This window comes from Petromyzon marinus, unplaced genomic scaffold (assembly GCF_048934315.1).
Source record: "Petromyzon marinus isolate PM22_M1 ecotype Great Lakes invasive population unplaced genomic scaffold, UKy_Petmar_22M1.pri1.0 PM_G_Scaffold_65, whole genome shotgun sequence".
Taxonomy (NCBI): domain Eukaryota; kingdom Metazoa; phylum Chordata; class Hyperoartia; order Petromyzontiformes; family Petromyzontidae; genus Petromyzon; species Petromyzon marinus.
The window spans coordinates 505,485-517,500 of NW_027423019.1; the positions used below are offsets into that span (position 1 = coordinate 505,485).

At 60.4% G+C, this 12,016-nt stretch overlaps 1 protein-coding gene across 1 annotated transcript in view; it reads left to right on the plus strand.

Moving 5' to 3' along the window:
- The first annotated feature begins 947 nt into the window (after positions 1-947).
- Positions 948-12,016, plus strand: part of LOC142919867 (protocadherin Fat 1-like) — a 19,304-nt gene continuing 8,235 nt past the window's right edge. Inside the window, exons 1-6 of the mRNA XM_076062535.1 lie at positions 948-1,078; positions 2,755-6,111; positions 6,253-6,377; positions 10,190-10,403; positions 10,706-10,767; positions 11,679-11,984. Of these exons, the coding sequence (XP_075918650.1) occupies positions 2,871-6,111; positions 6,253-6,377; positions 10,190-10,403; positions 10,706-10,767; positions 11,679-11,984 (3,948 nt within the window). The 5' untranslated portion in view covers positions 948-1,078; positions 2,755-2,870. The remainder of the gene's footprint in view (positions 1,079-2,754; positions 6,112-6,252; positions 6,378-10,189; positions 10,404-10,705; positions 10,768-11,678; positions 11,985-12,016) is intronic.

The window sequence follows — 12,016 nt, forward strand, 5'->3', positions numbered from 1 at the left end:
AGGGACCCCCGTTTATGGCCCCCTCCAGCCAGCACCCTTCGGACAGCGCCTAACCTCCTGTCACCTGGCCGTCGCAGAGTGCGTCTATCCCCAAAGCTCGAGCTGACTCAATTGCCCCCCCTTCCCGTACCCACTCACCTCTTCAGCTGCCCCATGGGGGCTGGGGAAGATGCTCGCCTCGGGGACTTTTTCTGTCCGACCGTTTCCAGCTCCACCCTGCATTGGTCGGACGGACGCTGAGGACGGCTGGTCTCCTCCGCCGCTCCAGAAGGACTCTGATTCAATCCGCCCCTCCGGCCCCCTTATGTCTCCAAAGCCCCTTAACCCCCGGGGCACATGACGTCATCCTGCGCATCCAATCGAATTCTCTTTGCGGCTGCTTTGAGCGCTCTGGCCGTTGGGGGGGAGGTGGGGGTCGCGTCATCCCCCCCTTCCCATTGTCTCTGTGCCTGCGTTCCTCGCCGTTGACTCATCGATAATCCCCTCGCTCCCTCCAACTTAAGTCAACTCTTATCTGCCTAGGGGCTTTTCCCTCCCACCCCACTGTTTACCCTGCTGCTGGGTACTGGCTGATGGTCCCACCCCCCCGTGCTGTGTATGCTTCATCGCGGCCGGCCTGTAAAGCTCTATGCCCCCTTCTTGGGGGGGGGCGCCATGAAATCCGGTCTGGGGGGCTCGGCCAATTTCCTGGTCCGGGGAAACCGTGGAACGTCCCTGCTAGTGGGGTCCTCGGGTGAAAACCCATCGCACCAGGTGATCCCTCCTCGCGACCCTACGGGGGTGCATGCGGGTGTTTAGTGGGGCGTGCGTGCGTTCGTGGGATGGGGAGGGGGGTGCGAGGAGAGGGTAGCGCCGGCGGAGTTGCTCCGCTGTGGTGGCGCCACAGTTACGATGGCGATAGCAATATGACAAAATAGCAAAATATTTTTAATTTTGCGCGGCAGGCAAACGCAGCAGCGTGCTACGAGGTACGAGACTGTAACTTGATCATCGCCATCCTCCTCTTCCAACAACTAAGTTAATGTGGCCATCAACAACCTAACATCATTCAAGTGTGCAGACGACGGACAGAATCTTGGTGAGTCCAGTACAATATGATACGTTACGATACGTTCAATGCGTGTATGATAACATAGCTTTAGCGATTTCATTTTAGGGTTACTACGATACATACGTTTAATGCATGTTAAAAGTTTTTATAGCAGAGGATTGTTTCCTGAAAACACTTTCTATGAAATTGCAGTTCACATAGGTAGGCTAAGAATTTACCTTGTTTTTTACTTTGAATTTTACTGTGCAATACAGTATTGTAATTAATAAATACATACAGTATATAGTTTATACAGTACGATCCTGTAAATTGCTCTGTTTTGCTAAACTATCACCATTCTTTAAGACTCCTGGGTAGGCTAGGCCATTTTCGCCTTACGATATTTTCGACTTACGATGGGGTCGTGGTAACGCATCTCCATCGTAAGTCGGGGACTATCTGTATATATAATAATGTGGTGTGTGTGGTCTATATGGGGAGCGGTAGTGTAGCGGTTGGCGCGCTGCGCTATGAACCCAGCGACCCGAGTTCGATTCCCGCTCACGGCCAACACAATCAGTGACGATTATCTAAACCGATCCTGGGCCTCCCCTAGGTCGACTCAGCCTCAAATGAGTACCTGTTGCGGTGTGTAAACATCGCCACTGGGGAGACAAAGGCGGTTTGGCGTGGTTGCTGGCCACCCACCCCCTCGTGTACCGTTACCGGCCTTCATAGGCGCTCGCAAACAGCACTTGCCCCTACTGTCTGTTAAGGCTACACGGGGGGGTCTTTGTCTCTCTAACCTATACAATTAATTTTATCGTCTGTCTGTGTCCGTCTGCGCACGCGTGCTTGCGAGGGATTTGGCTACCAAATCGTGGGGTTCACGTGAGAAATGTTTCTGCCAGGAAGCACGCCGTGGGCAAGCGCTGTGCCGTCTACCCGTCGCTCGCATTCAAAAGAGTTAAAGTTGAGTTGTGTTGGCGATTTCCCTTCAAATATTTAGTTAGGTTTGCGGCTATTTATTTATTTATTTCCCCACACGCCTCGGCCCGGAGACAACGTCATCAGCTGCGCGCACGTGCACAACGCTCGCACGGTTGGCCCCTGCAAACTCTCACGCACCATTGACGGAGGCGTGCGTCCTTTTTTATTCGCCTGCACACTCTACAAGGCAAGTCGCACACATTGGTATCGTAAGCATTTATATAATTACACTTTGCACCGCTGGCAGGGGTTGCCCCTAGCAATGCACACACGATCGGCACACATTTTCATTCGCGTTAAAACTGCAACAAAAACGCACACAACACGCTGAGGTTGAATGTCCTCTTCTCCCCACTCCACACCAATGCGTCCTGTTACTACTATAGAGCCCCTAGATATTATTATTACTGCGCTTAGATAGTATTATTGTAGCGTGGCCGGGGGAGCGGCCCAGCCCACACCCTACCAAGGTGAGTGGGTCTCTCTGGTCTCGCAGTGGGTGGGTTTCTGTGGATCTCTGTGCCTGTAGAAACGTGCCTTTTCAAGTATTTGGCTGCTGCTGTAATTATAAATGTCCACGAGGTGACGACGACGATGATGAGCCACTTTGTTGAGCTATCGTTCACGACAGCCAATTCGGTTCTCAAAAAGCACTACCCGGTAGCTCAGCGGGGCGCCTTACCTGGCAAAATAAAATAGCTTGGTTTGTGTTTGGTCTTGATCTGACATGTTAGAGGAGGAGGAGGACCGACACCCCATTGGGAGCGCCAGACTTTGGCGTCGCCCACCTCTCCGACCGCGGCTCCGTGTCGTCGGCGGCTCTCGGGCGCAGAGCCTGACGCCCAACACGATGGCCTCGGCGCTCCTCCCGCTGCTGCTCCTGCTGCTGCTGCCGCCGTGCAGGAAATGCCTCGATGGGCAACGGGGCCGGCCGAAGCCCGCCCTGCGCTTCACCAGCTTGTCCTACAAAGCCACCGTCTACGAAAACTCCGCGCCCGGGACGTACGTGGAGAGCCACGACAAGATGGGGATCCACGTCGGCCGCTCGGCCCCCGGGGCCCGGTACGCCGTCGTGTCCGGGGACGAGGGGGCCGCGTTCGAGGCAGAGGGGCTCGTCGTGGGCGACTTTTGGTTCCTGCGCGTCCGCACGAGGGGCGTGCCGTTGGACCGCGAGGAGCGCCGCGGCTACGCGCTGGGGGTGAAGGCGTTCTCCGAGAACGGCCGCGGGGCGGCGTCCGCCACGGTCTTCGTCCAGGTGCTGGACCGCAACGACCTGAATCCGCTGTTTTCGGCTTTGTCGTACGCCGCGAGCGTCGCCAACGACGCGCCGGCGGGCACCACGGTCCTACGTGTCGCCGCCACGGACGCCGACGAGGGCCCCAACGGGCGCTTCAGTTACGCCCTGGCGCGGCACTCGGACGCGTTCGCCGTGCACCCGACGAGCGGCACGGTGACGCTCGCCAGGAGGCTGACGGAGCCCGGTGACGCGGGGCTGCACGAGTTCAAGGTGATGGCCGTCGACGGCGGCGGGCTGAGCGGCTCGGCGCGCGTCGCGGTGAACGTGAGCCGGGCGAACGCCCACGCCCCGCGCGTCACGGTCGTCGCGACCCGCGGGCAAGGGGCGCCGTTCGCCGACCCCGCCGCCGCGTACGCGGAGCTCGCCGCGGTGGACCGCGACGCCGGCCCCGAGGGGGAGATCGTCGCCGTGGAGATCGTCGCCGGCGACCCCCTCCGGGCGTTCTTCGTCGCCCCGACGGACGGCGCCGGCCCCGCCTCGGCCTACGCGGTGAGGCTCTCGGGGCGGCTGGACTGGGCGGACTTCCCCTTCGGGGTGAACCTCACCGTGCAGGCTCGCGACGGGGGGAGGCCACCCAGGCACTCGCGGCCCATCACGGTCACGCTCCGGGGGGGCGGCGCCGCCGGCGCGTTCGAGCGGAGCGTCTACGCGGGCGCCGTCGAGCGGCGGTCTCCGCCCCGCGCCGTCGTGCTCGCGGTCCGAGCCTCTTGCGGCGCGCGGGGCTGCCGGTACGTCGTCCGAGGCGGCGCCGACGGCGACTTCTTCGCCGTGAACCCCGCCACCGGGGTCGTCTCCGTCCGCGAGTCCCTGGCGGCGGTCGACAGACGCCGCTTCGAGTTCAACGTTGGCACCGACGCCGGCCCGGGCGTCGCCGGGGTCGCGATCGACGTCGCGGACTACAACGCCCACGCCCCGGTCTTCGAGCGGCCCAACTACTCCGCCTCGTTGAGCGAGGACGTCCCGGCGGGCACGTTCGTGCTCATCCTGCACGCCGCCGACGACGACGAGGGGGACGACGGCCGCGTGACGTACGGCCTGGTGGAGGACGAGCCCGGCCCCTTCGCCGTCGACCCCCGCACGGGCATCGTCGTCACGACGGGGCCGCTGGACCACGAGGAGACGACGGGGGCCTACCGGCTGCGCGTGCGAGCCTCGGACTGGGGGACTCCGTTTCGCCGGGAGGCCGAGGCGACCGTGACGGTGAACGTCACCAACGTGAACGACAACGCGCCCGTCTTCGAGTCCGTAGACTGCGTGGGCGAGATCCCCCGGGACCTCCGGCCGGGCGAGCCGATCTTCACCGCGTCGGCCATCGACGCCGACGAGCTCCGGCTGGTGCTCTACGGCATCGCGTCCGGGAACGGGGGCGGCTTCTTCGCGCTGGACGGCGCCCTCGGCGTCGTGACGCTCGCGCGCTCCCTCGCCGACGTCGCCGCCGGGCCGGCGGGGGCCTTCCGCCTTGGCCTCACGGCCACCGACGGGGAGCTCTCGGCGGAGACGGCATTCCTGAACGTCTCGGTCGTGGACGCCGCTCCCGGACGGGCGCCGTCATGGCGGTGCGTGGAGACGGGGATCGCCCGGAGGATGGTCGCGTGGCTCCACCGGGCAAACCAACGGCGAGACCGCCCGCGCCCCCTCGCCGCCAGCGCCGTCAATCGGCACGCGCCGGCGTTCGCCGCCCCGGCGGTCGCCGTGGAAGTCCGCGAAGATTTGCCAGTCGGGGCCGAGGTCACCCGAATGGAGGCCACGGATCCGGACGACGGCTTCGAGGGGAAGCTGCTGTACGCCCTGACGGACGACGGCGGGGCGAGCGGCCTCGCCGTGGACGCGGAGACCGGCGTCGTGAGGGTCCTGGTGCCGCTGGACCGTGAGGCCGCCGCCTCCTACCTCGTGAACATCGTCGTCCGCGACCTGGGCACGCCGCGGCGCTCCGCGAGCGCCGCCCTCCGCGTCGTCGTCTCGGACGTCAACGACAACCGGCCGGAGTTCTCGCGGCGCGCCTACGAGGCCCGGGTGCCGGAGAGCGCGCGGCCGGGCCGCGAGGTGCTCCGGCTGGAGGCCGCCGACGGCGACGCGGGCGCCGCGGGCGTCGTGCGCTACCGCCTGCTGTCCGACACCGATCTCTTCCGCGTGGACGCCGAGACGGGCGCCCTGGAGGTGGCGGCGCCGCTGGACCGCGAGCGGCGCGCCGAGCACGCGCTGCTGGTGGAGGCGTCGGACCTGGCGCCGGAGGAGAGCCGCCTCTCCTCCGTCGCCGCGGTGACCGTGACGGTGGAGGACGTGGACGACCACGCGCCCGCGTGCGCGCCGGCGCCCCTCCGCCTCCGCGTGCCCGAGGACTTCCCGGTGGGGGCCGTCCTCGGCTGGCTGGACGCTCGCGACCCCGACACGGGGCCGGCCGGGGAGGTGCGCTACTCCCTGCCGGGCGAGGACGAGGACGGCGGCACGTTCGGGGTGCACGAGACGAGCGGGGCCCTGCGTCTGGCGCGGCCGCTCGACTTCGAGAGGCGGCGCCGCCACGACCTGACGGTGGCCGCGCGCGACGGCGACCCCGGGGGGCCGCCGCCGGCCGCCTGCCGGGCGACGGTGGAGGTGGTGGACGTGGACGAGAACCGCCACGCCCCGCGGTTCACGGAGTTCGCGGCGGCCGCCGCCGTGCGGGAGGACGCCCCCGTGGGCGCCGTCGTCGTCACCGTCACGGCCACGGATGAAGACCGGGGGATCGACGGGGAGGTGCGGTACTCCCTCGTGGACGAATCCGGCCTGGGCGTCTTCAGCATTCATCCAGAGAATGGTAAACCGCACCTACTCCCCCCCCTCCTTCCTCCCTTCCCCCCCCCCCCCATCCTCCTCCTCACGGCTCACGACGCCGACTGACGGCTCACGCCGGCGCCCGTCTCTGCCGCGTGTCGTGCACGGCGCTCCGCGCCGGCAGGGATGATCGTCACGGTGCAGCCGCTGGATCGGGAGACTGCTGACAGCTACTGGCTCACGGTGCGCACGACGGATCGCGGAGTCGTCCCTCGCTTCTCCACACTGCACGTCTACGTGGACGTGCAGGTACGGAAACTCACACACACGTACACACACACACACGTATATACACACACACGTATACACACACACGTATACACACACACACGTATTCACACACGTATACACATGTATATACACACACACGTACACACACACACGTACACACACACACACACGTATACACACAACAACAACAACCGCCATTCGCCACTAAGTGGCGGTGACGTCACCACGACGCTTGTGCCAGGCTATGTGCACCCTGAGGCCACGTGAAGTGTCGAACGCCCGCTGGCAGGAGGTCACGGGGCAGACCCAGGTGCCACGGGTCGACTGACTGAGATGACTGGCTGATGCACCACCTGTACCCCCTACTGTGCCAACCTGCTGTGCTTGAGCCACTCGGCGCTCCGCTCGTTGTTGTGAGCGTCGCTCCTCCGCCCTCCGTTGTTGTTGGATGGCGACTACCTCCAACTGCCCAGTAGCGTCCTTCACGAGCCTCCTCCACAGAGGCCGATCTTGACACCGCTGGTACCAGTCATCGGCAAGTCCACTCAGCTCCACGTCCTCCTGTACCACATCACTCTATCTCTTCTCTAGCCCGTGCCACGCCCGCTTAGCCCCCTCAATCCGGCCGAACAAAAGCTGTTTCGGCATGCGGTGGCTGGGCATGTGGGCTACATGACCCAGCCATCGCAGCCTTCCCCGCCGGAGGAGCTCACCGATTGGACCTTGCCCAGATCTTTCAAGTATTTGTGAGCTCCTCACACAATCCAGTCTGGTTAAACCCAGGATGGATCGTAGGCAGGCCAGCCTAAATGTTTCTAACCGGCGAAGATGTTTCATTAGGGGGGTCAACGTTTCGCAAGCGTAGAGAAGGGAGGGAATGACCGTGGCCGAGAAGACCTGAAGCTTAGTGCGGAGCGACAGACCAGGTAGCTTCCACACAGCGTTACGCAACCGATGAGTCCTCTGCTGTTAAACTGGAGCCAGTCATAAGCACACTGCCCAGGTATGGGAAACTCTCCACTCTCTCCACAACTGCCCCATCACCGATTGGGAGTTGTGGGGGTGGAGTGTCCGATGGTACAAAATACCCAGGCAGGTGCTTAGTTTTGGTGGGGCTGATGGTAAGGCCCCACCTCTTAGTGGCACGCTCCAGTCTCAGCAGCAGCGTCTTCAACTCCTCCTCTGAATGAGCAGCTATTACCAAATCATCAGCATACATAACGTGGTTGAGCAATAGGGAGCCATCCCTTGACCGCACCCGGGCATCGATCAGCCTCTCATTATATCTGTACCATATGGAAATTCCCCCGGTACAGCTATTGAAGGCTTCACGAACTACCTGGTCAAAATAGATGTTAAATAATGTGGGAGTCAGAGGACATCCCTGTCGCACCCCAAGGTGTACAGGGAATGGCTCGGACTCCCGGCCACGTAATTTTACCCGGGCCCACTCACCATCATGAAGGTCCTTAATGATCGTGAGCAGAGGGTCAGGTACTCCAAAAGCACGAAGAACAACCCAGAGCCCAGGCCTACTGATGGTATCATAGGCCTTGACCAGGTCAATAAAGCAGATATGTAGGTCTTGTTGGAATTCCCTACACCTCTGCTGTAGCAGACGGACAGAAAATATGGCATTTGTGCAGGACCGCCCTTTCCTGAAACCGCATTGGGGCTCCGCAAGCCTCTCCTCAGCGTGCCTGGCAAGGCGATGCTGAATAATCCTTGCCAGGACCTTTCCCGGCACACTGAGGAGTGAGATGCCCCTGTAGTTGTTACAGTCTGTGCGGTCCCCCTTCTTAAAAAGGGGGACCACCATGGCATCCTTCCAATCCTGCAGAACCCGTCCAGTGGTCCAGACCGTTGTTATGATGTCATATAGGGCAGTCTGTGCACAAACGCCACCCTCCCTCAGCATTTCGCTTGGGAGATCATCTCTGCCCGCTGCCTTTCCTGGTCTCAGACTCCGGATTGCCTTTAGGACTTCCTCAACAGATGGCACCTCAGCCAGCCACTCACAGGGGGTGACTTCTTCCAATATTTGAGGCACCGCAGCCTCAGCAGGGTCATCCTCACTTTGTGCCACGATGTTTTTCTGGCTGAGGGATTTTCCCTCCCCCAGGACCTCACAGAAATGCTCAGCAAATCTGAAAACCTGTTCCTGGGGGTTGGAGATTGGATCACCGTTTTTTCCCCTAATGATGGTAATAGGTGTGGCGCTGCAGGTTACTTTTTTGATGGAGTTAAATAGAGATTTGTGATCACGGGCCACTGAGGCAGACTCCATCTCCTCAGCAACCCGCGACCACCACCCATCCTTGCAGCGCCTCACGGCTCTCCGAACCTCCGAGCGAAGGCTGCGGTAAGTCTCCTCATTCTCTGACGTGGGATTCTGTAGCCGATGACAGTGGGCCTGTCGCTTTTTCTCAATCATCCTGAACACCTCCTCTGTCAGCCAGGGTCTCTGGGGAGGTCTGGACCGTGTACCCAAAGCAGCCATTGCAGCTGCATGTCACAGTCCTAAACCTCGCCCATTTACCCTCGACATCAGGAGTCAGGGACGATGCCAATCCCAGCCGCAAGCGATGATGAAATTCTCGCTTGCAACTTTCATCAGATAACTGAGACCAGGCCACTTTAGGTTGGAATGGGGTCCTGGGTGTACACCTACCACCGGAGTGGAAGAATGGCAGACGCATCTTACAGATGACTAGTCGATGGTCAGAGGGCAGATCAGCTCCACGGTAGGTCCTGGTGTCAAGGACGAGGGCTCGCATCCGCTGGTCCGTCACTATGTAGTCCAGCAGATGTTCTTGCTTGGACCCGGCATGCAACCATGATGTTGTGTGGATGCGCCGATGCCGGAAGAGCGTGTTGGTAATTACAAGCCCATGGGCTGCACAAAAATCTAGCAGCCTCCTACCGTTGTTATTGAGCTGATCTGGCCCATGCCCTCCAATCACTCCATACCAGGTGCCAGTATCATGACCAACTCAGGCATTGAAGTCACCCAACATGATGACTCTATCCCGAGGGGCCACTTTAGCCAGCACCTGTGACAGGAGGTCATAGAAGGCATCTGACTCATCGGCTTTGCCTGCATCCCTCCACGGATGTTCATCTTCGGTGGGGGCATAAGTAACCACGACCACCATGCCTTGCCTCCGGTTGATGGGAAGGCGAGCCCAAAGTAGCCTGGGGCTTACAGCTTCCCACACCTCACCGCCACGCTCCCACACCCCCTTCATTCTTTTGTTCAAAAGAAGAGGCACACCCTGTTGTTTGGCAGTCTGCTGCCACGAGTAGAGGACTGTCCACCCCTCATGGTGGCAGGAGCCAGAGCCAGTCCACCGGACCTCCTGAATGCCACATAGATCCAGGCGGTACCGGTCCAGCTCCCGACAGAGGAGTGGCAGCCTCTCCTCCGCTGTGAGCATTCAAACATTCCACATGGCCACCCGTAGTGGCTTTTCGTTGTTTCTGGAGGACACACACACACACACGTATACACACACACACACGTACACACACACACGTATACACACACACACGTATACACACACGTATACACACACGTATATACACACACACACGTATATACACACACACGTACACACACACACACATATATACACACACACACACGTACACACACACACGTATACACACACACAAACACACGTACACACACACACGTATATACACACGTACACACACACGTACACACACACAAGTACACACACACATACACACACATGCGTATGCACCCCTGCATTTTAAAACGACACACAATGCGAGTACCGTGTGTCTCTCCCCCCCCCCCCCCCCAGGACGTTAACGACAACCCCCCGCGGGCATCGCGTCCGTGGTACCAGGCCGCGGTGGCGGAGAACTCCCGTGGGGGCGTCAGGGCAGTGCAGGTGGACGCCTGGGACCTGGACAACGCCGCCGCCATGTCCTCCAACGATGCCCGGGGCAGGGGCCTCACGTTCAACATCGTCAGCGGAGACCCACAGGGATTCTTCACCATAAACAACGCGACAGGTGGGGGTTGGTGGTGGTGGAGAGCAAATCCAGAACATTTACAATTATAGTGTAGTGTAGAAAGCAAATCTATAACATTTACAATTATAATGTAGTGTATAGTGTACACTACATTATGCACGACACAACTATACACTACAGAATGTGCCAATTCGTTACTAGTACAGCACTAACCGGTGTGTTGGTGAGCAAATCCAGCAACATTTACTATCCACGTTGGCCCCCACCCCACCCCACTGCGTGCGTGTGCCGGCCGGCGTGGGATGGTTGTTGTTGACCTCCGGTGAACGGACTCGTTGCAGGCGTCATCCACACCACCAGCAGGCGGCTGGACAGAGAGAGGCAGGCGGAGCACGAGCTGGAGGTGAGAGTCACCGTGATGGTGGTGGTGGTGGTAGTGGCCTTCAATAGCTGTACCGGAGGAATTTCCATCTGGTACAGATATAATGGGAGGCTCATCGATGCCCAGGTGCGGTCAAGTGATGGCTCCCTATTGCTCAACCTTGCCGATGATCTGGTAATTGCTGCTCACTCAGAGGAGGAGTTGGAGGCGCTGCTGCTAAACGTGGAGCTTGCCACTAAGAGGTTGGGACTTACCATCAGCCCCACCAAAGCTAAGCACCTGCCTGGGTATTTTGTACCATCGGACAATCCACCCCCACAACTCACAATTGGTGATAGGGCAGTTGTGGAGAGAGTGGAGAGTTTCCCATACCCTGGCAGTGTGCTCATGACTGGCTTCAGTTTGACAGCGGAGGTCTCACTCCGAATCAGTCGAGCGGCATTATCTTTTCATCGGTTGCATAACGCTGTGTGGAAGCTACCTGGTCTGTCGCTCCGCACTAAGCTTCGGGTCTTCTCGGCAAATCATTCCCACCCTTCTCTACGCTTGCGAAACGTGGACCCCCCCTAATTGAACATCTTTGGCTGGTTAGAAACATTTAGGCTCACCTGCCTACGATCCATCCTGGGTTTAACCAGGGTGGATTGTGTGAGGAGCTCACAAATCATTAAAACATCTGGACAAAGACCCATCGGAGCGCCGGGCGGCTAAAGCACAGTAGGGGGCACAGGTGGTGCATCGGCCACTCATCTCAGTCAGTCGACCCGTGGCACCTGGGTGTGCCCCGTGACCTCCTGCCAGCGGACGTTCGACACGTGGCCTCGACGTGCCCATGGCTTGGCACAAGCGTCGTGGTGCCGTCACGGCCACTTAGTGGAGGTCGTTGTTGTTGTTGCGCGTGTGTCTGCGTGCGTCCCGCCCGCCGGCGCCAGGTGTCCATCGTGGACGGCGGCGTGCCCCCGCGTGAAGCGAGGGTGGCGGTGACGCTGAGCGTCTCCGACGAGAACGACAACGCCCCGCGCTTCCGCAGGAACCTCACGCGCGTTTACGCGGTGGCGGCGAAGGAGCCGACGGTGGTGGCCATCGCCCGCGTCTACGCCGCCGACGCCGACTGGGGCAACAACGGCATGCTGTTGTACACCGTCCGCGGGTGGCAACACAATTACTATTCCGATGAGCACGGAGTCGTCTACAGCCGGAGCGACTTGCACCGTGCGGGGACATCCCACTCCATCCTGGTACTGGGCACACTCCCCTCGCGGTCCTCCCC